Source organism: Euleptes europaea, chromosome 5, assembly GCF_029931775.1.
Source record: "Euleptes europaea isolate rEulEur1 chromosome 5, rEulEur1.hap1, whole genome shotgun sequence".
Classification (NCBI taxonomy): Eukaryota; Metazoa; Chordata; class Lepidosauria; order Squamata; family Sphaerodactylidae; genus Euleptes; species Euleptes europaea.
Genome location: NC_079316.1, coordinates 83,309,470 through 83,335,256, shown reverse-complemented (window position 1 = coordinate 83,335,256; position 25,787 = coordinate 83,309,470). Strand labels below are relative to the sequence as shown.

At 41.8% G+C, this 25,787-nt stretch overlaps 1 protein-coding gene across 1 annotated transcript; it reads left to right on the top strand.

Annotated features, from left to right (window-relative positions):
• Window positions 1-906: 906 nt before the first annotated feature.
• Window positions 907-25,787, top strand: LOC130477590 (lysosomal acid lipase/cholesteryl ester hydrolase-like). Its single transcript, XM_056849605.1, has 9 exons — window positions 907-1,011; window positions 5,554-5,668; window positions 7,133-7,331; window positions 7,999-8,108; window positions 10,856-10,995; window positions 15,386-15,529; window positions 17,547-17,618; window positions 20,677-20,742; window positions 25,554-25,787. Exons 1-9 carry the CDS (start codon window positions 907-909, stop codon window positions 25,785-25,787), a joined length of 1,185 nt encoding a protein of 394 aa, XP_056705583.1.

Genomic DNA, 25,787 nt, shown 5'->3' with positions numbered 1-25,787 from the left:
GCAAGTTTGGTTCAGTTTGCTTGAAAAATAGCCTCTTTTCAGTAGACAAAAGCGGGGTATAAAAACCAACTCCTCCTCTTCTTCTGAATAGCAAGTTGGTATCTGAAAATGAGCTAACTAGGAATACTGATATTTTCCAGCTCCCTGAGAACTGGATCTGAAAAATATCATTTTTTTTTAAGGTACAAATCACTACATATGTATGCACAATCTGTTTTAGGCTGTAACCTGGATGGCTCTGCCCTATACCTCATTCCTTACAAACACATAATGCCAATATCCAGAATCAGCACAAGCAACTGAGAGGCTAATTGTGCATGCATAAGGCCTCTCTGTAGTAGCAGTAGTAGTAGTAGTAGTAGTAGTAGAAGAAGAAGAGTTGGTTTGTATATGCCGACTTTCTCCACCACTTAAGGCAGAATCAAACCTGCTTACAATCACCTTCTGTTTCCCCCCCCCCCCCACAACAGACACCTTGTGAGGTAGGTGAGGCTGAGAGAGTGTGACTGGCCCAAAATCACCCAGCTGGCTTCATGTGGAAGAGTGGAGAAACTAACCCGTTTCACCATATTAGCATCCGCCGGTCATATGGAGGAGTGAGGAATCAAACCCGGTTCTCCAGATCAGAGTCCACCACTCCAAACCACCACTCTTAACCACTACACCACACTGGCTCATGAGTCAGAACTCATGAGAGCATAAGGACTTCCCCATTCACTGCATTAATGTTTCTGAATGGGGAAGCTCATGGTTAGCTAGAGTCCTCATAGTTACACAGAAACCCATATAGAGCTATGACTAGAGAGGATTTAATATATATAGGTTGTCAGCATTATTAATGAATATATTTGTGTGCATTTTTCTTTGTTTTCTTTCTTGTCCACCTCCCCTTTTAACAGGAATAAGATGAGGTGGTTTGTTGTAATTGTATGCCTAATACAAGCAATTGCAAGCTCAGAAGAAGTCAACAACCGAAACCGAGATGAAAATCCTGAAGTTCATATGAATGTTGTAAGTTAAGTGATCTAAAATTTGTTTATCATAATGGAATACGAGAGGCTCTGAACTGGGTGTCTGCATCTGGGGCCTCTGAGGCAGAGTCGGGTGCTGCAGGGTCTTTCTTTGGCTACTAGGACAGGCGGGGGTTGCCTTCACCCAACTGCCTCTCCCCTGCCAGTATCTCGCCCTTCCACAGATTTCTTCAGAAGGACCTCACTCTTCCTCCTCAGCTGCCTTCAAATCCACCATTGAAGGGATCCCCCTGGGGAAGGAACCACCTTTGCTGCATGGCCAAGACTTCCTGATTGGCAGGACCTAGGGACAATAAGGACCCCGTTACAGGTCCCTCCCCTTCTTCCCTCACTCAAAACCTTCAGGGTCCACCTGTTCAGCCAGGTCTCTGGAAGCTGCAATCCTTACCTGTCCTTAATTCTTTCGTAGGGTTGCCAAACTCCAGGTACTGAAGGAGAAAAAAGACACCTCTGTACTATTATCAGGAGGATGAGAAAACCAGTACAGCATATTCAGTAAACTAAATACTCATCAGGTTCTTAAAGTGATATCTTTTGTACGATGATAATGCGTAATATCACTTTAAGAATCGTTCTCAGGCACTGGTGCATCAGCTGGCTCATGTAATACACACCTGATGAGTATTTAGTTTACTGAATATGCTATGTGAATAACGCCACTTGAGTCCTTACCAGGAGTGAAAGGAACTCAGCATCTTACCCCTCTGGGGAAGTATTATGCACTTTATTCTGGAAAAGGTTATTCTTTGAAACCTGGTATCATGGATGTTGATATATGATTGTATGCATTGCATCAAGTATTTGAACTATTTATTGTAACTTAATTATTGTTATTTATTGAAAGATATTTATTGGATTTTAAAGAGACTGCAGAATAGAAATTTTTTTATTTATTACGTTGTACAGGAAGAACTGATGAAGAACTGAGCCTTTGTGCTCCGAAACGATCGTATTCTTCTTGACTGTTCATTTTGCAGCATCTGTTTTGAGAAAAGACTAAGATAGTTATTTCAAAGGACTTATTTGATACTTACCTGATGGAATTCAAATGAGCTGTGGAAATTTTGTACATCCACTGTTGTACTGAATGTATGTGTTGTTGGTGGTTTCATTACCACATACTGTAAAGTGTATATGTAGCTATAATATATTGGCATTGTTAGCAGCATTGCTCCTGTACTGGTTTTCTCAAACTCCAGGTTCCAGCTGGAGATCTCCTGCTATTACAGCTGATCTCCAGCCGATAGAGATCAGTTCCCCTGGAGAAAGTGGCTGCTTTCGCCATTGGACTTTATGGCATTGAAGTCCCTCCCCTCCCAATCCCCACCCTCCTCAGGCTCCACCCCAAAACCTCCTGCTGGCAGCGAAGAGGGACGTGCTGTCAGGAATTTCACAACACTCTTACCCCCTTACATATCATAATTACCTGGGGATAGAGAAGAGTCCAGACCAGAGAGATTTCTGTTGAAGCATTTATTTTGATCAAAGTAAATGGGAGTCAACTGGCACATGCAAGTGTACCAGCCGCTCAGAGCCATAGCCAGGCAGTCTGACCTTTTTATTCCCTACTGATGCCCGAAACTCCAACCCTCTTTTGTTTTCCATTGGCTGGTCAACCAAAGTTACAGTCTCCTCCGGCCACCATATATGGTCATTGCTTACATTGTCATCACTCTGTAAACTCAGCTTTTTACTTCCCTTATCCCTTATATGGATACCTTATTGCTGATTTCTGCAATTTCTTGTTGTATGCCCTGGTGAGTTATTTGCAGTTCGTCTTATGATTGACCTCATGTTTGACTTGTTCCTCTTGTGGTCAAGTGTATTTCTGATGGCCTCTGGACTTTCCAAACCAACAGCAAACTTTTCTATAAAGGTGACTTCCCTCGATGATCACCTCACCATCTGTCTGTTGGAGACTTTCACTTGCCTATTTTTTGTTGGAGACCTCTTCACTCTATCTGCCTCCCCTCCCCTTTCATTCCTGTGGATCATGGCTGGACATCCTTATACCTGCTCCTTGCACCTTTGGGTCATGGAGCATGTTAGGACTTTGCAGAGTTATACATTCCAACTTAAATCAGACTTGTATCTAATCTAAAGTTATGTATTTCCTTTTTTAAAATTTTTTTATTGCTTTTTATAATAAAACATACAAACAAAAAAAAGAAAAAAATTATAATAGTAATAAAATCATAATACAACAACAACAAAAAACATAAAATACATAAAAACATATATAGAGCACTGATTCACTGCTAATACAATATTCTTTTCTCTTTATAAACCCTATAGTGCCCTAAAACCCAAAAGCCCACCCCCCACCACTGTGCCCTTCACCATTGGACTTCCGGCGAGGTGTTATGAGAATATATAAAACTCTATTATTATAATCATTAATTTAAAAATCACATTGAACTATAATTCATTAACTATACTTTTAAAATCCGGTTTTGCCAATTTATCCCAATATGTGGCGGCCTTTGACCATGTGTATTTAAATTCATCCATATCTTTACCATGTAAAGAATCTGTGATTTTGGCCATCCACATATACATCCATAGTTTTTCTCTCCACTCTTTAATTGAAGGTTTATTTGTTTGCTTCCATTTTTTAGCAATTGTAATTCTTGCTGCTGCAAAACTATATTGACATATGACTCTGTCACGTTTATCTAAATCTTTTTTTGGAATACCCAGTAAGCAAAAGGCGGGATCTTTCTTAATTTTTAGTTTAATCAAATTATTAGTTTCATTCAAAACTAATCGCCAAAACCTCCTAATTTTTTTACAAAACCACCAAGTGTGCATGAATGTACCTGTATCTATACCGCATTTCCAACAAAGAGCCTTATCTTCTTTTTTCATTTTACGTAGTAGTACTGTACCATCAATAAAACATTTTATATAAATTTTATCTTATTTCATTCGTAATAGTGAATTTAAACTCTTTAGGAGTTTAAAGTTATGTATTTCCGATTTAAGATTATTGCTTCAAATCATCTTAATATTTCTGTTTAAATGCACCAAGCTATTTTTGCTTCTGCCAGCTGCTGGCCTCTAGAAAGCGGAAGTTCTACTCTGTCAGAAAAAAAGAGGCAGTTAGCGATGACTGCCTGAAGACAGCCTCACTTTCTGTCTCTGCCTATTTCCAGAAGCCCTGATTTCTTCTACTTATAAAATCTAATATCTCTCTCTCTTATTTCATTCTTGTCATGTTCTGCCCTCTCCCATCTGGGCTTACTGCTTTCTCCCATCTCCCCTGTAGAATTAAATTCAGAACCCAGTAGCCAGTGAGATTTGAGAATGGAGCACCCCTGCTTAGTTACAAATCAGAATTCCCCTCCCAAATCTCCACTACCACCTTCTTGGGTTCAGAGAATTGAGATCCACATTTCCTACTAATGTGTCCTGCATTGGACTGGTCAGCCTTTCAATGGAAGTTCTTAATTACCCTGATGGGAAAAGGGGAGACTATATTCCCTATTTCCCACTGTATTTTCCTTACCTATATTCTCTAAAACTATGCTGGATTATATTGTGCCTTATAATAAGCCCTGATTCTGTAAATTCAAAAAGCATGATAAGCTAAATCTTCCCTCTCTGTCTTTGCTCAAAAATGTTGAAATTTCCCTTGCCAGTTTCCAATTTAAGACTTGGCAGGATATGTCAAACGCAGACTCTTGCAGAACAAGTCGAAAGCGGAACTTACAAGCTTCTGTTTAGTTTCATATCAAGGCAGCTGAAATTGTCTCTAAGCTTGCCCTAGTATCTTTGTTCCTCTTTTTCTCCTGAAATCTCCAGCCAGAAACTTTGGGTTTGTTAAAATAGCCAATCTTATAGCCTTAACACCTATATTACCTTGCCATAGGCGAACAAGTGCTTGGTGTCTCCCTCAGTGGCAACCCTATGACTCCCCCTGGCACCTCAGTGCTCACTTTCTCTGGCCCGCTTTGCCTTGTGGGGCCTGCTTCTGTGGGAGGCAGCTGTTGCTCAGGCAGTGCCACTCTTACTGACATTGCCAGCCATTGTGCCATCCTGCAGCTTCCATGGTGCCTCCATCGGGCCTGGCTGGCCTTCCTCTGCCCACTGTCTCTCCTGCCTCCTTCTGTCAGGCAAGTGCAGGGCGGTGGCTGACCCCAGACACTGGGGTTGGGAGGGGCATATATTTGAGATCTTATAGTTGGCACTGGATTAGGCACTGAAGATCAAGGCTGTAGGGGATAGGGGAAGCTGGAAGCAAAGGAGATGCAAAACGTTTCTTGAAAAGAAACAGAAGAACTGCACTAGGTCTCCCTGTTTTCTATACAATTCATAATAAATTACCCAGAGATTTCCAGAAATCTTACATATCTGTTGAGATCACAGTGATCAGTTCTAAGTATCAATGCTTCCCTTCTCCGCATGTTTACTACACAGCCGTGGAATAGCTGAACACAGAAATTCATCACATTTTAAAACAAAAAAAGATTAAAATATTCTTACCTGAACCATCTCAAGAGTTTACTTTTTCTCTTTTCAGAGTGAGGTGATATGCTATCAAGGATACCCCAGTGAGGACTATGAAATCTTGACAGAGGATGGTTATTATTTGACAATATACAGAATTCCCTTTGGAAAGAAAAATCAAACCAGAGGTATTTGATCACTTTAAAAATTCATACGAAGCACACTTCCATCAAATAGGATAAAAAGGCTTTAAAAATGTGAAATGTTACTAAAATCCTTCCTTTTTCCCAAACATGTGCATGGGCAGGCAAAATCCTGGTTTCCCTTCCTATGGCAAAGTTGAATAAAGAATATTTTCTTTTCTATATCAGTTTAATTTAAAAAAGCCCTTCCTCTCCTTAGCTTTAGGTTCTAGTAGATACTTTTGCAAATTGTATCTCTGTTGGATGGCCAGATGGCACCAAAGAAAATGCCCTGGCTCTAGTTGCTACCCACCTCACCTCTGAAAATGAGGGTACAGACACCAGGGCTTGGAGGCACATCTTGCCCTAAGGGCAATCGATCATGGGAAATTGAGTTTCCCCATGACTCTTAAGAAAGGAAGGAAGTGGCCATTACAAACATGATTTCCCGTGATTGATTGTAACCCTGCAATTAACCATGGGAAAATCAGTGTCTTGAGGGAGGAAGCAGACGGCAGCCATTACCACAAGTCTAAAATTTAAGTATTTTTAAAATTCTCCTGGGGGTGTGTGTCATTTTTTTAGGTAGAACCCCAAATTCACAGCATAGCTTGAAGGGGCTCTCCTTGCATGATCCCCGAAGTTTGGTGAAGATTGGGTCCAATTTTATGGGGTCTGGAATGGGTCATCCCCCCCAGAGAATCAATGCAAACTTCACAATATTTCTCTATGGAGGAGGGGATGACCCCTTCCAAACCCCATAAAATCGGACCCCCTGACCCAATCTTAACCAAACTTTGGGGGTCAGGCAAGGAGAGTCCCTTCAAGCTACACTGCAAATTTGGGGGGGGGGGGCTCTACCTCAAGGGCCAATTTGTTTCAGGAAACCCGAAAATAAGCCGAATGCCCATATTTACAGATATGGGTATTTGGCTTATTTCAGGTTTCCCCCCCCAAAAATGGACCCAATAAACCCGAAAATCACCATATATATTTTTTGCACAGCCTTAATATGTACATATTGCTTAGGAAATAAGGAGAATCAAAGAAAAACACAAGGACATGCTCTAGCTCACAAGTAGCACCCATGATGAAAAGCAACACAGATTTTTCCGGGGGGGGGGGGAGGTCATAATATCTAAGACTCTCCGATTTATGTTATGATTTAGGAGCATCATAGTAATGGCCTGAACCAGTGATTTCCATGTATATCTTCAGTTCAGTAATTTTGTTATGCATAGCCCTAATTCTGTATTTGTGTGGCACATTGTCCTAAAACATCAAAGTTGTTGACCTTCTTCCCATTCATTCTTCCTCTAAAAAATATACCCAGGGTGCAATTTCCCCCACATTATTTTTATCACAAGAATAATTATAAATTTTAACATGCAGATGAGATCCATCAACAATGTCTTTGCTATTGTGTAATATTAAACCTAGTCCTTTTTTTTTACTGTTTTCAAAAATTAGATCCAAAGCCTGTTGTGCTTCTCCAACATGGACTATTTACAGAAGCTAGCAGCTGGATTGCAAATATGGCCAACAACAGCCTTGGTTTCATTTTAGCAGATGCTGGCTATGATGTCTGGCTGGGAAACAGCAGAGGAACTAGCTGGTGTCAGAAACATCAGAATTTCTCCATAAACCAAGATGAATTTTGGGATTTCAGGTGATATGGAATGAAAAGTAATACCAATTGATAGTATTCTGTTATATTTTAACAGCTATTGAAGAAATATTGCTTTATTTGCAAGAAGACATACTCCGTACTAATTCAATGTTCTGAAGACTTTTTTTTACTGTCAAGTTACAACTACCTTATCATGACCCCATAGGGTTTTAAAGGCAAGAGATATTCAGAGGTAGTTTGTCATTGCCTGCTGCTGTGTAGCATCCCTACATTTCCTTGGTGGGCTCCCATCCAAGTACTAAACAGGGCTCACCCACCTGCTTAGCTTCTGAGATTTGACAAGATTGGGCTAACTTGGGCTATCCAGGTTAGGGCACAGATACCTATAGATCCCTCTTTATGATATTAAGAGTACCCTATGAAAATTTTCAGCATCTCTAATAAAATGAACAATCTCATTTGATTCTAGTTGTCTGTTGCTTGTTACCTTTTCCCTTGGTGTTATTCTAATGTTAATCACTTAAGACCACCATAAACAATATTTAAAAGTAAAGTATCCGTATTCCTTATAGAGAAATACACCAAACTAAATGACAGAACCTACATGTCTGAACTCAAAATGGAACAATTTGGTAACTAACAAGAGAGAATTTCACTAATATTTCAATAACATTTTAAAAGTCAGACATTGCTTTTTTATTTTCAGTTTCCATGAAATGGCCATGTTTGATATTCCTGCAACAATAAATTTTATTCTGCAGAAGACTGGGCAAAAGCAATTATATTTCATTGGCCATTCTCAAGGCACTACTCTTGGTAAGCTAAATTGGAACAAAATTAACTTCTCTGTCTTACTCTCTATACTATATTCTGCTCTGATGGGCCATTGGAAGGTTCTCAGCTCCTTCACATTCTAGCGATTGGCCTCTCACAATCCAACCATCCCTTTGTTGGGTCCTTGGGCACAATCATGCCTCTGGGTTCAACCATCAGAATTATTGTTCAAAAACCCCTTCATACTCACCGTTTGATTCACTTCTATTGCACACAGGCCTTTTCAGGGAGAAAGGAATGCAGGTGGGTTGTGATGGTGGTAAAAAGTGCTGTCAAGTCTAGAGATGTAAAATTTCCGAAAATTTTGAAGCCATGAGAAAAAAACTTTTTTCCCCCTGTGTTTTTTCCGGAAAAAAATAGAAATTTTGGAAAAATTGAAAAAAAAAGTTCAGTGTGGAGTAGTTTTAAAAATTGCGTGAAACGCAGTGTATATAAAAGTATTATGCTTGCAATAAAACAGGTAGCCACCCCCCTTTCCCTCAAAACCACCAAAAATCCAAGAAACCATCAACATAAAAAATAATAATATTTGCCCCTTAGCACCAACAGCAAATAAAGTTAAGGCCCACCTCAATATTTAAGCTCCATAGAAGGTCTACCCTTTGAGTGGTGCTTAAAAAAAGAAAGAAACAGAAGACACAACATATACATGCAGTTTATTCTATCTCATTTTCTGAACTACTGCTATCATTTTCCATTTCTTCTTCCTCTTCCTCTTTGTCATTTTTCTCATGGACTTCTAAAAACTTTAGGTTTGAATGGATTGAAACAAGTTTTCTACCCTTTTCACGGGTCAGTTTGTTTCTTGATTTGGTATGAATATTACCAAACATAGACCAAATTCTTTCACATGCAGCAGAAGATGCAGGAATCTGCAGTAAGCAAGATGCAAGAGGTGTCAGAGGATGTGTGGTGCAGAGACCTTGCCACCATGTTGCAGGAGGGAGATGTTTGGCAGAATACCATGTTCATAGATATATTATTTATCATTGGAAAATAACATATTCCACACACTTCCCCCACCCCCCATTTTTTCGGAAAAAAATAGCTTTGGGGAAAAACAGGAAAAAACCTGTTTTCCCCCCAATATTTCTGGTTTTTTTCCAGGCCTTCCCATCTCTAGTCAAGTCACAGCAGACTTATGGTGACCCCATAGGGTTTTCAAGGCAAGAGACTAACAGAGGTGGTTTGCCATTGCTTGCCTCATGTGGGCTGAGAGAGTTCTGAAAGAACTGTGACTGGCCCAAGGTCACCCAGCAGGCTTCATGTAGAGCAGTGGGGGAATCAAACGTGGTTCACCAGATTAGAGTCTGCCGCTCTTAGCCACTACACTATGCTGGCTCTCAAGTTGTGGTTGTACAGGGGAGGAAAGGAAAGTAGGGATTCAAAGATCTGTACTGGATTCCAAGATTTGTCATAGTGGCTCTGGATCTACTGTACAGACCCAACCCAATGCTCCAAGATTTTGCATAGGAAGAGTCATTTCAGAACTTTCCAGCAGCAAAACCCAAAGAACTCTCTGTCAATATCATATATCCAGGATCAGGACAGAGCTTATAATGGGCATAAGAGTAAATGAATGAGTATAGCCCAATACTTTCAGCAGTTCCAGCAACAGACCCCAGTGATTATTAAAGGAGATAACGTTGTATCATGATCCCCCACTCCCTGCGCATGCTGAGGAAGAGAGAGAGAGAGCTTTGCTTGTTTGCCATAATGTTTATTTAGAGTTTTAATTTTTCTCCTTCTTAGTCCCCTTTACTTATTTTACTTCAGAAGAAACTGAGACACCAGAGGCTTTTTCAAGTTAACAAACAAGTAACAGAGATTTATTAAACAGTGTACAAGGGATGGATTTAGAGGGGAAACTGTAGTTAGGATAAGCATAGAACCACAGCTATTTTATAAGATTCACTTCAGAGAAGGAATAGATCTTAGATGGCTTAGATGGTACAGAATTCCAATTCTTAGATTCAGTTCACTATTTCAGTTCAGTTCCCAGAACTTCTTATAGATGTTTCTATTCAGACTCAGCTGCCTAGCTAACAAGGAAGGTAGAGACTCTACAATCTCTCTTACCCAGAGAAACACAGAAGTATGGATATTTCTCCGCAAATCACTCTTCTGTGGCAGTAATCACTTAACAACCCCCTGTATTTGGAATATCTCCTTCCCAAAGTCTGTTTCCTTCCAGTGACCTGAGAAAGGGTCCCTTTCCTCCCAATCTCTGCCTGTCACACCAGCTTAGGCAAATCTGAATCCTTAGGTTCTCAGAGTCAAACACAGCTACTGAACACGCATGTTACCAATATCAGAATCAATTCCTTTCTTCAGAAAAGAGAGTGTGAGCTCCTTAGCTCCACCCACTCCCTTTCTCTGAGCTTCTCTCAAAGATTAACTTTTTGTTAATCACAGGGTGAATGGCGTTTTTTGAAATAGGTTCAGGGTTTGGTAGGCATAAGAATGAAACTAGTGGTTCTAGGTGGATTCAGGGACAAACCCCCTAAAATCCACCTATTCATTAACATATTTTTTTAAAAACACAGCTTAAGGTGGTGATAGGGGAGGAGGAATAACTTTGTTCCTTACATTTCTGCAACTGTCTGAAAGCTGAGAAACCATGTACCAGTTTGCATGATTCCATAGGGTCTGGGTACCCCTTCAGTGTACTGTTGAATAGATTTCTCACTACATTCTTAAGTTGTAAACACCCACTTTCTTTTTTCCAGGTTTCATAGCATTTTCGACTTTTCCAAAGCTGTCACAAAAAATCAAAATGTTCGTTGCCTTGGCACCATTGGTTTCTTTTAAGCATACCTCAATCCCTCAAATAAGACTACTCCTCTTCCTTCCTGAAACCTTCATCAAGGTATTGGCTGATCAATCTGTATTTTAAAACTGCTGCAAACAAAGAAGTGTAAGGGTGCAACAAATCTGAAAGTCTCTTTCCAAAACTTGGAAATGAATGGTGTGATCCTAAGCACAGTTACACTGTTCTAAATCCACTGATGTTAATGGGCTTATAAAGGTGTAGCTCTGATTACAAATAGATGACAACATTTCTATATGGACCAGCTAAAATATTTTAATGTGGACCAACTTCTAACAGCTAGACAATGACACCAAACAGCCAAACATACAATTGATTGCTTTCCGTTGTCATTTTTTTTACAATGGCAGACATTTACATTCTTTGGCTTCAGAAGATAAACAGAAGTATTGCAGTGTAAGAAACAGTAAAGAAGGTTTTGTTCTGTTTCCTTCAGTAAGCTATGTATGTAAGCAATGTATTGCAGCAACTGTGTTTATAAACATCAAAGCAAACACAATGATGAGAAAAGATGCATACAACCCAGGATGTGGGGAGAGACACAATGCATGGCCATGACTTCTTGTTGAAGAAACTGCGCTCAGCAAATGTCCCTGCATTTTATATCCTGGTTTGCAGAATTCTCTGTCTCGCTCTGCTGACCTTTCCCAGAGACCTTTATACTTGAATATACCCTAAACTACGTCTGTGGTTACTTGTTGTAGGCTGCTATGGGTATTTATAGGAACCAGCATAATTGATTCACTCATTCATTTAAAACAGTGGTACATTAAAGTCTGACAAAGTATCTAGTATTTGAGGATGAGAACTTTTGTTCACTAAAGCTTATACCCTGGAAAAATGTGTGGGTCTTTTTGGCTTGCTCTTTAAGGTGTTACTAGACAAATTTTGTTACACAACTAGAGACTAACATAACTACCCACCTAAAATGTACAGGTCAAGAATCCCTTAACCAGAATGCTTGGGACCAGAAGTGTTACATATTTCAGATCTTTCTGTGCTTTGGAATATTTTGGAATATTTGCATATACATAATGAGATATCTTGGGGATTGGACCCAAGCCTAAACACAAAATTCATTTATGATTTATATATATATTTATATACACTTTATACACATATCCTGAATGTAATTTTAAACAGTATTTTTAGTAATTTTGTATACATTGAACCATCAGAAAGCAGTGTAACTATCTCACCAGAATACCTGTATCAGCTGTTAAATAAGGGCAACAACAAACAAGCTAACAACGGTACTTGTTCAGTCTCCACCTACAATGCTGTGTATACAGTATTTTATTTTTTTAGGTTAGAAGAACATCAGAAACAGTTGAGGGACCAGGAAATGGGTCCTCTAGGGGTGAGGAGGCATCCCGCTGGATGGCTTTTAAAAATGTTTCCTCCAGACTTGTCTGCCTCATTAAGTACGGGTTTTGTCTTAGAAGTCTGGTTTTCGGGTCATTCTGTTTTTGGATGTCCAGTTAAGGGATACTCAACCTGTAATTATTTAAGAATCTCTAATTCACTTTCTTCCTCACTGGGGTTCAGTCAGAGTGGCTTATGATGACATGAAAAAATACAATTTAAACAAACATGTACAACTCCAACATACTGGAGGAGTTTTGGATCTACTGACGCAGCTCACTCAGGGCATCACACTGCAAGCCATGGTCTAAAAGCCAAGATCCCATCTTTGGCTCCTACCAAGCGCCTTGTGCCATTGGCCACATGCAGATTTAATTGCCTGTAACAAAGGAGGAACATGAGCTCAGCCCTGATCTCAATCAGCAGTCATAAATGCTCCCAAGATTGCCACAGGTGCGTGAAGGCCTTCTGGCTCCATCCATGCCAAAAACACGAGAAACAAAGAACTTCAACCCAAATCTCCTTCAGCTGGCAGACTTATTTCCAAAACTTCATCCACTGCCAGCACATCCCTTCTAACCTCCAATTTAAATGGTTCTACTTTGTGAAGCTTGTTTTCTAGGAAATAGCTGCAAGTGGTGCAGAAATGCAACAGATGCTTTGGGAACCGTGTTTTCTCCATTAATATAGCCTGGGGACTTCCAGTGTCTGGTTTGGCCCCGGCAACAGTCTCCAGGGAGGGCTCTCCCAAGAGAATCCAAGAATCGCTTTAAATTGGAGTGCAATAGCACACCAACCCAGCTCTAAATAGTGAGCTAGGATGCAGGAATTCCTCTGCTGCCAGAAGATAGCAGTGTGACTCCCATATTCTCCGAGGGAGCTTTTTTAAGTCCCCCGGAGGCGTGGACACTGTCCTGCTCGGCTTTTTGAGGGGAGAAAACATCTCCTTGGGCGTATTCTTGGCTACCGGCCTGGACCTCCAGCACCTATAACCATCTTATGAACTATTTAAGGAAAATACCCCACTCTCAGAAGTCAAGTGAGTACAAGAAATACTTTTGATCTTACCGAGCAAATAAAGTCAACCGGGAAGTTGGTAACTCCAGGGATCTTTGCATACCCCCCCCCCATTACAACAAGATTTCTTCTGTTAAGATAAGCCATCAGATAAAGCGGCAGGAACTCTATCAAATCGATCTATGGGTAGACACAACAATTGAACTTTTCTGATTGACGTGAGAGGGACCAATCAAGTCATGGCATTTGAGGGGAAATGAGGAATAAACCCCTCCCTCCCCTTGGCCACCCTACCTTCTTCCTGGCCGCTCCCAGTTTGTGCTTTTTAACTTTCGTTTCTGCAATCTCCGGATGTGCTCTGCATAACATCTCTGCTGACTTGGGGAAGAAGGGAAGCTTTACAAACTCGCAGCACCGGAAGGAGTCCCCTGGCTGCATCATCTAAAGGTTACCTTGGAAAAAACTACAAAACGGGGACATCGGAAGGTCCGTGGCTGCACCGTTTCCGGTTTACTTCCTACTTCCTGTTTGTGCCGATCTAGAGCGTCCGAAAAAACTTGTTGGTTCTTTAAAACTTCAATGTTAAATATTACAAGTTCTAAAGCACTTTCTGGGAAAACTTTTTGACGACTAAGCTTACTAACTGTTATTGAACTATCCATACTGATCAGAACTCTCATAAATGGACCTGCCAAAATCGCTTTAAACAGTGACAATTGGTCCGGATCAGTACTGTTACCTGCAACATTCAGACACAAGGTTTTTTCCCAAGAAGTGACCATGGATAAGAAAATTCAAGAACTGTTTGTTAAGCAAAACGAAACTACTGCCAAACAACATGAACAGCTGTCTAAACAAATGGAGCAATTGACTACAATTATGAATTCCCTGGCCCAGACGGTGACACAGAAGATGAATGGAGTAACTGAAGAATTGAAGGAATTGAATCTGCCAGCAATTTTATGGATATGGATTGTATTTCATAATAAATATATCAGTAATATTTCATTGAATTGGAGTTAGGAAGAAAGGGAGAAATATTATAAGATAGAATTAATTTCTAACTCTTTTTTGTTTCTTCGTGTTTTTTCTTTTTATTTGTTATAGCAAGGGATAGCTAAATAATGGAAACTGATCTTTACTGCTTATTTGTATTTGTTGAAATAGGTGTTTAATAGTTTAAGGGGGAGTGGGAGGTGTGGAGAATTTATTGTGAAAAATATTTCTTGATGGGTCAATTTAAAGGATACTCTTTGATTTAATTCCTCACATTTATTTGGTATATGAAAATATAAGGATGATTACAGGCATATCACTTAGATAATAAAATACTTATAAAGTAATTGAGTAGGGGGATTAAACTGTTAGCAAAAGTATATACAATTTAATTATGGACAGAAGAAAGTGAGGGGAAGCCAATTATGCTTTATTTTTTAGATTAGAACTTTTTATAGATTTAATCTTATATTGTTAAGCATTATGGGAAAATGATGTATAAAATGAGAAAAAAAATTACTTAAAAAAAACATAGCCTAGGCTTCACAACCAAAACTGAACAGGGGTTCCCTTTTCTCTGACAGTGAATACAAATTGTTTTCACATATTGGTTGTTGGGATATGTGGGGATTCTCTGAGGAACTCCTCTATTTCTATCAAAATTAGTCTAGCTTCCCTCAAAATTAGCCAGGACTACCTCTAATTAAGCTTCAGTTTTAGTTGAGTTTTAGTAGTGACTCTAAAACAATCAAATTAAAGCAGATCGACAACACAGTCTTATGAGAGCTGCCTCTCACAAATTCCCTTGAAATAAATGGGAGCTGTGCCAGAGTATTAGCAGGTCTCGAATCATTTCTGGAAACAGCTAATGCCAGACATCACTGAGTCTCCTCCAGAGTAGACTCCAGCCGCTAAGATTATAAAGTATTATTTGCAAAACTAAGAGCTTCAGTACTTCCAGGTGGGCTTAGGTACTCTGCAGAAGTCAGAGACAGTCCTGAAAAGACATGTTTTTTCCAAATGCAGTTACTGATACTTTATGTTTCCACAGAAAATATTCATTAGCAATGACATCATTTTCTCACGCAAGTCTGTGAGAGACACTGTCTTCAAGTTATGTGATACAGTTTTCATGAAGAAGATCTGTCTCTATTTGTTTTCTTCAGGTGGATTAAATACAGCAAATACAAATATGGTATGTAGATACTTGCAGAAAAGGTAACAATTACTAAGTGCTTTGCTTCCAATGCAATTACTGTTAGGGCAGGGGCAAATTTCCATGAGATCTGATTCCAAGGGCAAAAAGTTAACTTTCAAAGGTTTAAAAATGCTCAGAAAATGCTCCTATCTTAGTGGTCTTTGGTAGCATTTTTGCACCCATTTTCAGGACCATGGCTCTTCAACACTGCTGATTTTATGTTCTCTTTTTAGGATTCCTTTTTTTTTTTTTTTTTTTTTTTGTATGCTCTCAGCCCTCTTAGGAGCACAGAAAAAAAATATAATGTCTCATCATACGACTCATCAGTACTTTTATTCTAAACAGAGTGAGGAAGGAATACATCCCTTTTGCCCATGTGTCTAGGCAATGCTTCCTATTGTCATGCTGCATGGATACTTTCATTGCCTGGCAGAACAGACAAATCCCAATGTTGAATGTGGATATTGTCATGCATATTGTATTACTTTGTCACACACACACACACACTGGCAGTACTAGCTATAATTGGATTGGGGGGGGGATGAGGGAAGCAAAAATGTCAACCCCCTAAGAAGTGCAGGGCTTTGAAATACAAAAATACCATTTTGAATTGCGGCCAGAAGCATAGTAGGAGCCAGTGCTATGGTATTGCACTGCTTTTATATGCTCATCACAACAGAGCTCTGTTAGAATTCTGTCCAGCAGTTTCGTACATGTCAAGAGTCCCATGACTATTTTCAAGACAGCCCAATTTTAGTGTATTAGAATTGCTTGGACAGCCCAGACTGACAAAAGGCACTCTTAGGGCGAAAATGCATGGTTTCTTTAGCCTCCTTTATTCCCTGTTTCAGCCAGGATTCAGCCAGGATTGAACGCATGCGTTTCGCCTAACCTGCGTTCGATCCTGGCTAAATCACCAGATTAGGGTTCAACAGATTAGCGTCTGTCGCTCATGTTGAGGTGTGGGGAATCAAACCCGGTTCTCCAGATTAGAGTTCACACATCCAAACCACCTTAACTACTTAACTACTACACTACGCTGGCTGGAGGAGGAGCATGGGCTACAAGCCTGGCACTTTGTTTCCCCAGGGCTATCTTGTCATGAGCCTGCTACCTCTTCTGATCTTGCAGGGTGGAGGCAGATCCTGGTGGGCTTGTGGGTCATGTCTCCAGCTGGTGCTTAGTTGTCCCAGCACTGAGGGGGGGGGGTGGACTAAGGGAAGTTCTCATGGAGGAGCTCCAACTTCAATAAGGTTGCCAACCTCCAAGTACTAGCTGGAGATCTCCCGCTATTACAACTGATCTCCAGCCGATAGAGATCAGTTCTCCTGAAGAAAACGGCCGCTTTGGCAATTGGACTCTATGGCACTGAAGTCCCTCTCCTCATCAAACTCCACCCTCCTCAGGCTCCACCCTGAAAATCTCTTGGTAATTCCCAACCGGGAGCTGGCAACTCTAAACTGCAGGTTCCTCAGGGGCACAGATGGGCCAGGGGCATCTAGCATGCTGGGGTCTTCCTAAGTTCCTTGTGCTCCCCCAGGCCATGTTTCTGGCTCCTCAGACACCACCTCTGAGGCTTCTGAGTCAAAGTTCAGAGCCAGCTCAGTGGGGGGTCATAAGACCAATAGTGGCAGCATGCTGCTGAGATATCTGCCACTTTCTCCTCTAGGGCAAGATGTAAGAGGCCTCTTATTATTTGAAATAGTACTACCGGACAGTAGTTCATGGATACAGTAGTGGATTTCCTTTGCTGTTATCACTCTGCCGCTAAAGATATAAATGGTAAAGAAGTGGCATAAAAGAAAGAAATGAATCAGGACTATGAGTAACAAAAATGAATAGAAGGGAAATCTCTCAATGACAACAAAAATAAAAATGGCCATATCCATGCATCTCTAGATGATCTGCTTATCATTTGCAGGCAGAGCCTAGCCCCTGACAAGAAGCAAGCAGCTTGTGGACAATTCTTTCAAAAACACAAGCAACGTTTCAATTTTCCTTTCCTTCTTTGCAGAGCCGAGCAGATGTATATCTATCTCACCTTCCAGATGGGGGATCAGTCAAAACCATTCTTCACTGGAGACAGGTTTGAATATGCACACCCAGCAGTGATATTCAACAGGGCTATAACATAATAGCTCAGTTCAGACATAATGTGAAACCATGGTTTAATTTCACTAGGATAGTTTGCCCTGACCTGGATGGCCGAGGCTAGCCCAATTTTGTCAGACCTCAGAAGCTAGGTAGGGTCACCCCTGAAAAGTACTTGGATGGGAGACCACCAAGGAAGTCTGTGGTTGCTATGCAGAGGCAGGCAATGGTGAACATCCCTTTCTTGAAAACCTATGAGTTCGCTGTTAAGTCAGCAGCAACTTGACAGCAAAATAAATAAATAAATAAATAAATAAATAAATAAATGTAGAACCAGAACTTTGCATGCAAACTATCACTACTTGCAGGTTTTCCTCAACAAATACCACTTTTCATCACATTTAAAACCAGAGCATGTGAGAAGGCAGCATCAAGGAACACGTGAAGATCATGTCAGAATTAGGCAAGGACAAGTAGGGGACCTGCAAGGACTTTCATTTGCCATCTCATTTTCCCTTTGCCATTATTTCCTCGTTACCTTTCCTTAAAGCTCCCATAGCCTCTCTAATTTTTTTTCTCTTTCTTCTCTTCTTCCCACCCACCAACAAACCTACCTTTAACAGCCACCCTCTTCTTCAGCTTTCCTTCCTTACATCCCTATGGCAGCCTTTCCCTGGGAAAACTACGGCCAAGCTGTGTGGTGCTGGCCAGATCGAGTTGCATGGTAGGGAGCCCATCAGGACCTGCACTTTCCCCCATAGCTTCTCCCTCTTCTTGCTTCCTTCTCTCCTTCTCACCCACTAGCCAACATAACCTTTACTGCCTCATTTCTTCAAGCTTTTCCTCCTTCCCTCCCCCTGGCAGCCTCTCCCCAGGAAAATTATGCATTGTGCTGGAGGTCAGGCCAGGCCCAGTTGTATATGTCCAATGGTCAGGACAGTCCCAGATGCATGGGGCCAGTGACCAGGCCAGCCCCAAATGTATGGGGGGGAACCACCAAGGGCTTGAGGGGAAGACCTCATTTCCCCCGTATCCCCTGTTCACACTATTTCCTTTCCCCCTCTTCTTGACTGTTCCCTGCTTCCTTCTCTTCTTCCCACACACCAAGTAATCCACCTTTTATCTGCCCCCATCTTCAGCTATATTTATTATTTATTTATTTCTACCCCACCTTCCTCCACAATGGGGACCCAGAACAACTTACATCATTCTCTCCTCCTCCATTTTATCTTCACAACAATCCTGTGAGGTAGATGAAGCTGAAAAAGTATGATTGAGCCAAGGTCACGCAGTAAGATATCACAGCAGATTAGGGATGTAAACCTGGGTCTCCCAGATCTTAGTCTTAAACTGTAATCACTACACCACACTACACTACACTGGCTTTCATGGGACGGCTGTCATTAATAACCAGGCCTGGGTGAGTCATGCAAATTGGATCATAGGAAGTCACTTGGTTGTTGCTGCTGGGCCTTACCGTGTTGAGTCCTCCCTCAGAGGCCAAACATCCCTGGAAAGAGCCCAGCCCTCTCTCTCCTTTTCCTGATAGAAGGCAAAGCTTGAAGGCTGGCAATACTGTCGTGATTGCTTAGCATCCCCACAATAGCCACTGAGTGGGCATTTCTTAAAGCTACAGGCAGGCACTCTTACTATTATTTTTTGGTTTAAACCCCTAATGTGTTTTTGTTTTTAGACTGCACATTTAATTCATAAAGGTCACAGTTCTGAAAGTGTTACTGTTCTAAGACCATTCATTTCCTGCTGAAACAAGCCACAATTTCTCCCGATTATTCTATATTAACTTGAGACATTAATTCTAATGCATCTCCCTAGGTCTCTGCAAACTGACCAAAAGTCAGTTTTGTGGAAGCTTATTTTGTGAATACAGTTTTGTGGTGGTTATGTGGGTTCATCTAATCAATATGTTATGAATGGTCCTATTAGAAGAATGAAGATGGGGGTGAATTTTAATTCAGGACCTAAGTGATTAGCAAACTTTATAGACATCTATCCAATGAATATACAGATTTCCAGGAGAAACAGACTTCCCAATTTATGGTGGTGGTACAATTCAAAATCCAACTCTCTTCTTTAATTCAGGAAATATTTATTATATAGTTCCCACAGCTGAGGTTTTCAGTTGGAAGGAAATGTACCTAATATTTGGGCCAGGATCCAAAGAATCATAATACTCGTTCTGTGAACTTACAGGGTCTTTGGACTCTTGTTTTTCAAACAGCAGGCCTAAAGCTTAGGGTTGTCAACTCCGGGTTCGGAAATACCTGGAGATTTTCAGGGTGTAGCCTGTAGAGGATGGGCTTTGGAGAGGGGAGAGAATTCAATGCCATAGAGTTTAATTGCCAAAGCAGCCATTTTCTCCAGGGGAACTGATCTCTCACACCTGGAGATCAGCTGTAATAGCAGGAGATCTCCAGCCACCGCATAGAGATCTAAAGCTATATAGTACAGATTTCGAGACTGAAGGAACTTTCATAAGCAATTTACGATATCATATGGGTTTTAAGAAACCCATATGATATCATAAATTGCTTATGAAAGTTCCTTCAGTTTCGAAATGTCAACATGCAAAAATCCCACTAGGTACGTCCAAGCCTCTGGAATGTCCACAGGAACGCCTTTAGATCCTGGAGATGATTATGAAAAAGGAAATATATAATTACATTTGTCCCCAACTTTCATCTCTCTTTTTCATTTTGCATTATTTGACTTTCTTGTGTTAATCACAAGGATAGCTCCAGTTTATGAAATTTGTGAGTGGGGAGATCCCCCCCCCCCACAATTGGTTATCCCCTGCCACTGTAGAGTGCTGGTTTCCTTCTCATACTGTTTCTGGGATCTCCAATCCCCCAGCAGCAACATTTCAGGGGTAATGGGAGCTGCAGCCGAGGGAGAAGTGGGGAAGTTTGGCTCCACTGATGGACTCACTTCTGTCAGCAGAAACATTCTGCAGGATCCATGGCAAAGCATGGCAAAGTCCCGACAGTTTCTATCAAGTAACCTGTAATATCCACTCTTCCCCACTCTTTCCATAGGTTTCAGCATCAGGATTATTCAGATATTTTGACTATGGAAGTGAGAATCAGGCCAAATATAACCAGGTAAGAGAGAACAATATGGTCATTTATGCAGGTCAATTTTGATGCTTGCTCAAAGCTCTTTTTTTTAAATGCAACCTTTAAAATACCTATTCACGGTCCCGAAACAAAAGAAGAAATTCCACCCCCTCCCCACTCGCCTGCTTAGGGCTATGCATTTGGTAAAACCCAAACTGGAAAAAAAGCCATTTCGGTAAATTTCAATGTTCTGGTTTACCGAGTCCCTAAAGCTGGGGAGGATGGCAAAGCAAAATTTGCCATCCCTGAAAAAGCTGGATAAACATCTGGCTTTTTGGGGATTTGCTTTCTGTGGCTCCTGGGGGGACATTTTTGCAGGTAGAGCCCCCAAATTTGCCGCGTGGCTACAAGGGACTCTCCTTGCAAGAACCCCCAAGTTTGGTGGAGATTGGGTCAGGGGGTCCAATTTTATGGGGTCTGGAAGGGGTCACCCCCATCTGATTCTCCTCCGTAGAAAAGTTAAGCAATAGTGAAGTGGCTGTAGACAGATTCTCTATTGTGAACGCTGCTTGTATTTTTCAATGGAGGAACCAGGAAACCCACTGCTTGAAACAATGGGCCATTTAAAGAAATTGCCGCTTAAAGCGGTGGGCCATTTAAAGCAATTGATGGATTAGAGTGAAATTAAGATTTTGATCTTCTTTGTATATGTTGGTGTTTGTGTATGGCACAATTAATGTGTTTGTAACGTATGTTTCACACTTGTGCACTCACTGTTCTTAGTTGATGTATGAATGTTTATTTCTAAATTCTTTTGCTATATAAATGATTGTGAATATAGAGCCTAGTGCTGGCATTTATCTGTAGCATACATTTTACAGCATAGGTGAATAGTTTTGTTGGCGTACCTGGAGGTTGGCAACCCTAGGGAAGCCTCTGAGGAGCCTCAGCTGTCCTGTCCCTAACATCATGGTTTGGCCCCCCCTTTCAGGAATGCACTGTAAATATATTATAAGTGAATAAATAATTGAGTCCAATACAAATCTGTTAATATTCCAAAAGGCAAAAAGTCAAGAAAAAGGTATGGTTTGCTAACACATTCCATTTCGAGTAGTCGTCTTCAGATTATTTTGATAAAAAGCTATCATTAAGGTCCAGAGCTCTAAATCACACAATCACAGCAAATTGTAAACATCCTGGACTTTAGCCTGTTGGACGTCTGACAGATATCTACTGGACTCAATTCAATAGTCATATGTTTAATTCTTTGTTCACCATTTTCATGTGTATTTATACTATATGTAGTTAATTTGTGCACTATTATAGGAGTTGTGATTACTGGTATTGTCATCTTTATGTATTTATTGTTGGAATACATTTTTTATATTTATTAGTGGGCTCAAATTGGTTTCATGAGATTTCCCCCCCCCCCGCATATATACTTTTGTCCTACCTCAAAATAAACATAAATTTATATCAACATTTATGGCTGAACTCAGCAATCATGCCAAAAGTCATTTCTTGAAGCTCTCTCTCAGTCAAATATGAGAATTAAATGTATGTCGAAATCTTCAACTCTGGTGTCATTAGGATTTATCTAGAGATGAGTTATTAACACAAAGTACCTCATCAAAAGGCTTTGCCCTAGTGCAAGCTAGAGACCAGACTATTCCAAAATTTGGGTATTGCTTCATATTCTGTTTAACTAAACCCAGCCCTTCCCTTCGCTTCCCTTCTGTCTGTCTCCTTTTTTTTCGCCCAAACTTGCCTAGTTGTGGAGCAGAATAATGAGGGCTGCGAAGAATTAAACAAGCAGGGTTAAACATAGGCCATTAACGCATGGCCATAATTGAATTTATTTGTCCTTGGTGTATCTCACATTTTATGTTCCCGCATTCAAAAAATTGAACGCACGGGGACATAAAACAGGGACAAACAAATTCGGCTGCTTTCCCCACCAGGTAGAAGTCACTGCCCGGCCCTGGCCAGGAAAGCAGCGGCAACACCTTTTTCTCCCCCACCCCACCCCACCCCCCTCTCCCCCCTGGCCGGCGTTTGAAGCTCACCTCCAAGCAGCCTGCTGCCTGGATCCCCGCTGTCAGAGGGGAAGCGGCGGTAGCCCCTTCTGGCGCACCAGGTCTGCGCACTTCCCGCCGCCACAAACCTTTACTGGGCAGGCTGCTCGGAGGTGAGTTTTAAACACCGGTGGGGGGGCGGCATGGGGAGAGGGGGAGAGAGAGGCGGGAGTGGGGGGTTAGGGGAGGAACAGGTGCCGTTGCTGTTGCTCTCCCCACCAGGGCCGGGTAGTGTCTTCCTCTTGGCAGGGAAAGGACCCGCCGCCGCTGCTGCCGGGGCACAGAAGTCTCCCAGTGGGGAGTCGATCCAGGCGCCCGGCACGCACGGGCGAGCTCCTTCCTCTGTTGCGTGACTTTCATTTAAGTCGCAATAACAGAGGAATTAGTTCTCCCAGGAATGTAGCGAAAGGCAGAGGGGTCAACGCGCGCTTGTGGAAAGCACGTGCGTGAGGACCTTGCCAATTCGCTGCATTCCCGGGAGAAAAGAGGGAGAAAGCACCCATGCGTTAACGGCCATAGTCTTGGGAACCTCCTCCTTCAACCTTTTCACCCAAATGTTGCGAGCAGATAATATTCATAATAATATGTAAATAGAATATTTGCATTAAAAATGTAGATTTTGGTTTAGTGTGTAGTTTTAAATGGAGATAAATTCATCAGTAAACATAAATGCCAATTCATTCCATAGGCAAATATTTACTGATCTACATTTATATCCTGATTTTTGGCCCAAACAAGGTCACTAAAGCAGCTTAACACGTAAAAGCGGAACATAAACAGATGAAACTAATAATTAGGGCTGTCGGATTCGGCCAAATTTGGCCCTTGTGGGTTCGGTACGTGCCGAAGTCCGAACTCCCCCACTTCGGATCCGTTCAATTCGGCGGGATTAAAAGTTCGGAAACAAATTCGGCCGAATAAAGCCATTAAAAACACAACCGCGCCTTTCCGCGGCTCTGGGGGGGGGCATTTTTGGGCTTAGAGGTCCCAAACTTTTGGCAGAGCTTCAAAGGACGTTTATTGAAAGACTCCCCAAGTTTTGTAAAGATTGGGTCAGGGGGGGCTGAGATATGGGCCCTGAAAGGGGTCCCCCCTACCCTTAATGTTGTGCATCTCTCAGCAGAGCTTGCCGCCCACGCACAAAGCTCCCAGCCCGACAACAGCGGAGAAATTAGCAAAACAACTGCAAACACAACCTTGTTAAACAACACCTTTGCAACACACAACTGAAACCTCCCCCCTCAAACCAGGGAGCGAGAGACTCGAGGGGGAACACACACCCCAGGCAGAACCAACGAAAGCCCCCTTTGGCTTCCCCCCCCACCCACAGAACCTGCTCCCTCCCCACACACACACAGACTCTGCTTTCCCCCACACACACACACACATACACAGGAGAAAAATTATAGATTAAAGCCCCCAAAGGGGTCTTACTGTGGCTGTCTTCTGTTCCATCAGGACGGGCTGTAATCCAATTAGGCACGGAACGTTTTGCTCTGGAGAGGAGATGCACACAGGATCGGATCGGCTGCCCCATTCATCCCAATAGGGGAAAGGGGAAAGGGGAAAGCCCATATCTCGGGACCCCCTGACCCAATGTTCACAAAACTTGGGGGGTTCCTTAAGAAGCTTAATCTAAAGTTCCAGTGAAAGTTTTGTGTCTGCACCCCCAAAAATGCGCCCCCTGCAGCCATGGAAAGAGAAAAGGGGGGAGGCGATATTTCTGCCCCCACTGAACCCATCTTTACAAAACTTGGGTAGTATCTTAAGAATAATTCACTGAAGCTATGCTAAAAGATTGGGGGCTATATCCCCAAAAAAGCGCCCCCTGCAGCCACATAAATGGAAAAGGGGGGGAGGGAAAAGGGGGAGAGCCCATATCTCGAAACCCCCTGACCCAATGTTTACAAAACTTGGGGGGTATCTTAAGAACACTGGTCTGAAACTCCGCTCAAAGTTTGTGATTTGTACCCCCAAAAATGCGCCCCCTGCAGCCATGGAAAGAAAAAAGGGGGGAGCCCATATCTCGGGACCCCCTGACCCAATGTTTACAAAACTTGGGGGGTACCTTAAGAAGCTTCATCTGAAGTTCCAGTGAAAGTTTTGTGTGTGCACCCCAAAAAATGCACCCTCTGCAGCCACAGAAAGGAGCAAATGTGCACAAGCACCCCACACACACACACGAGGATTTCACTCTCTCTCTCTCTCTCCCTGGCCGGGCCGCACATCAGCTGATTCCTCCAGTACTCAATCCTGACTGATTGGCCAGAAGAAGACCCAGCTTGCCCACCGATTGGCCGGGGGAGGAGAATGCTGCTTACTGACGGTTATGCTGCTTACTGACGGCCGAATTGGCCGAATTTATTCGCGAACTCCCGAACTCGCTGAATTCGGCCCCCTCCGGTTGCCCGCCAGTTTTGAGTTCGGATCCGTCCGAACAGAAAAGCACCGAATCAGGGGAAATTCGGTTGATTTTCAGTTCGGACCGAACCGAATTGACAGCCCTACTAATAATGCAAAACATAGACACGTAATCTTTGACAAATATATATATTAAAAAGAACAGAAATGGAAAGAGTTTACTCACTGCTTAACAGAATGCATCAACCTAAAGAACTTGTGAAATATCAAGGAAAATGATGTACAGTGGGAGCTCCATAAACCTCACATTCCTTGATCTCTATTACATACTTCAAAAACAGTTGTATGATATAAAATTTACTGTTTTTTTCTAATGACATTTTTTAAAAACTGATGCATTCTCTTGTCCTTTTGTTTCAGTCCTTTCCTCCTTCATATCATTTAGAAGACATGCCTGTACAAACTGCAATATGGTCTGCTGAAAAGGATCCAATAGCAGACCCCAAAGATGAGTCTCTCTTACTTCCTCAGATTAGTAACCTAGTTTACTATCACAGCTTTTCGGACTGGAACCACTGGGATTTTGTTTTAGGTCTTAATGCCCCCCAGCGCCTGTACTATAAACTCATAGAATTGATGGAGAAATCACTGTAA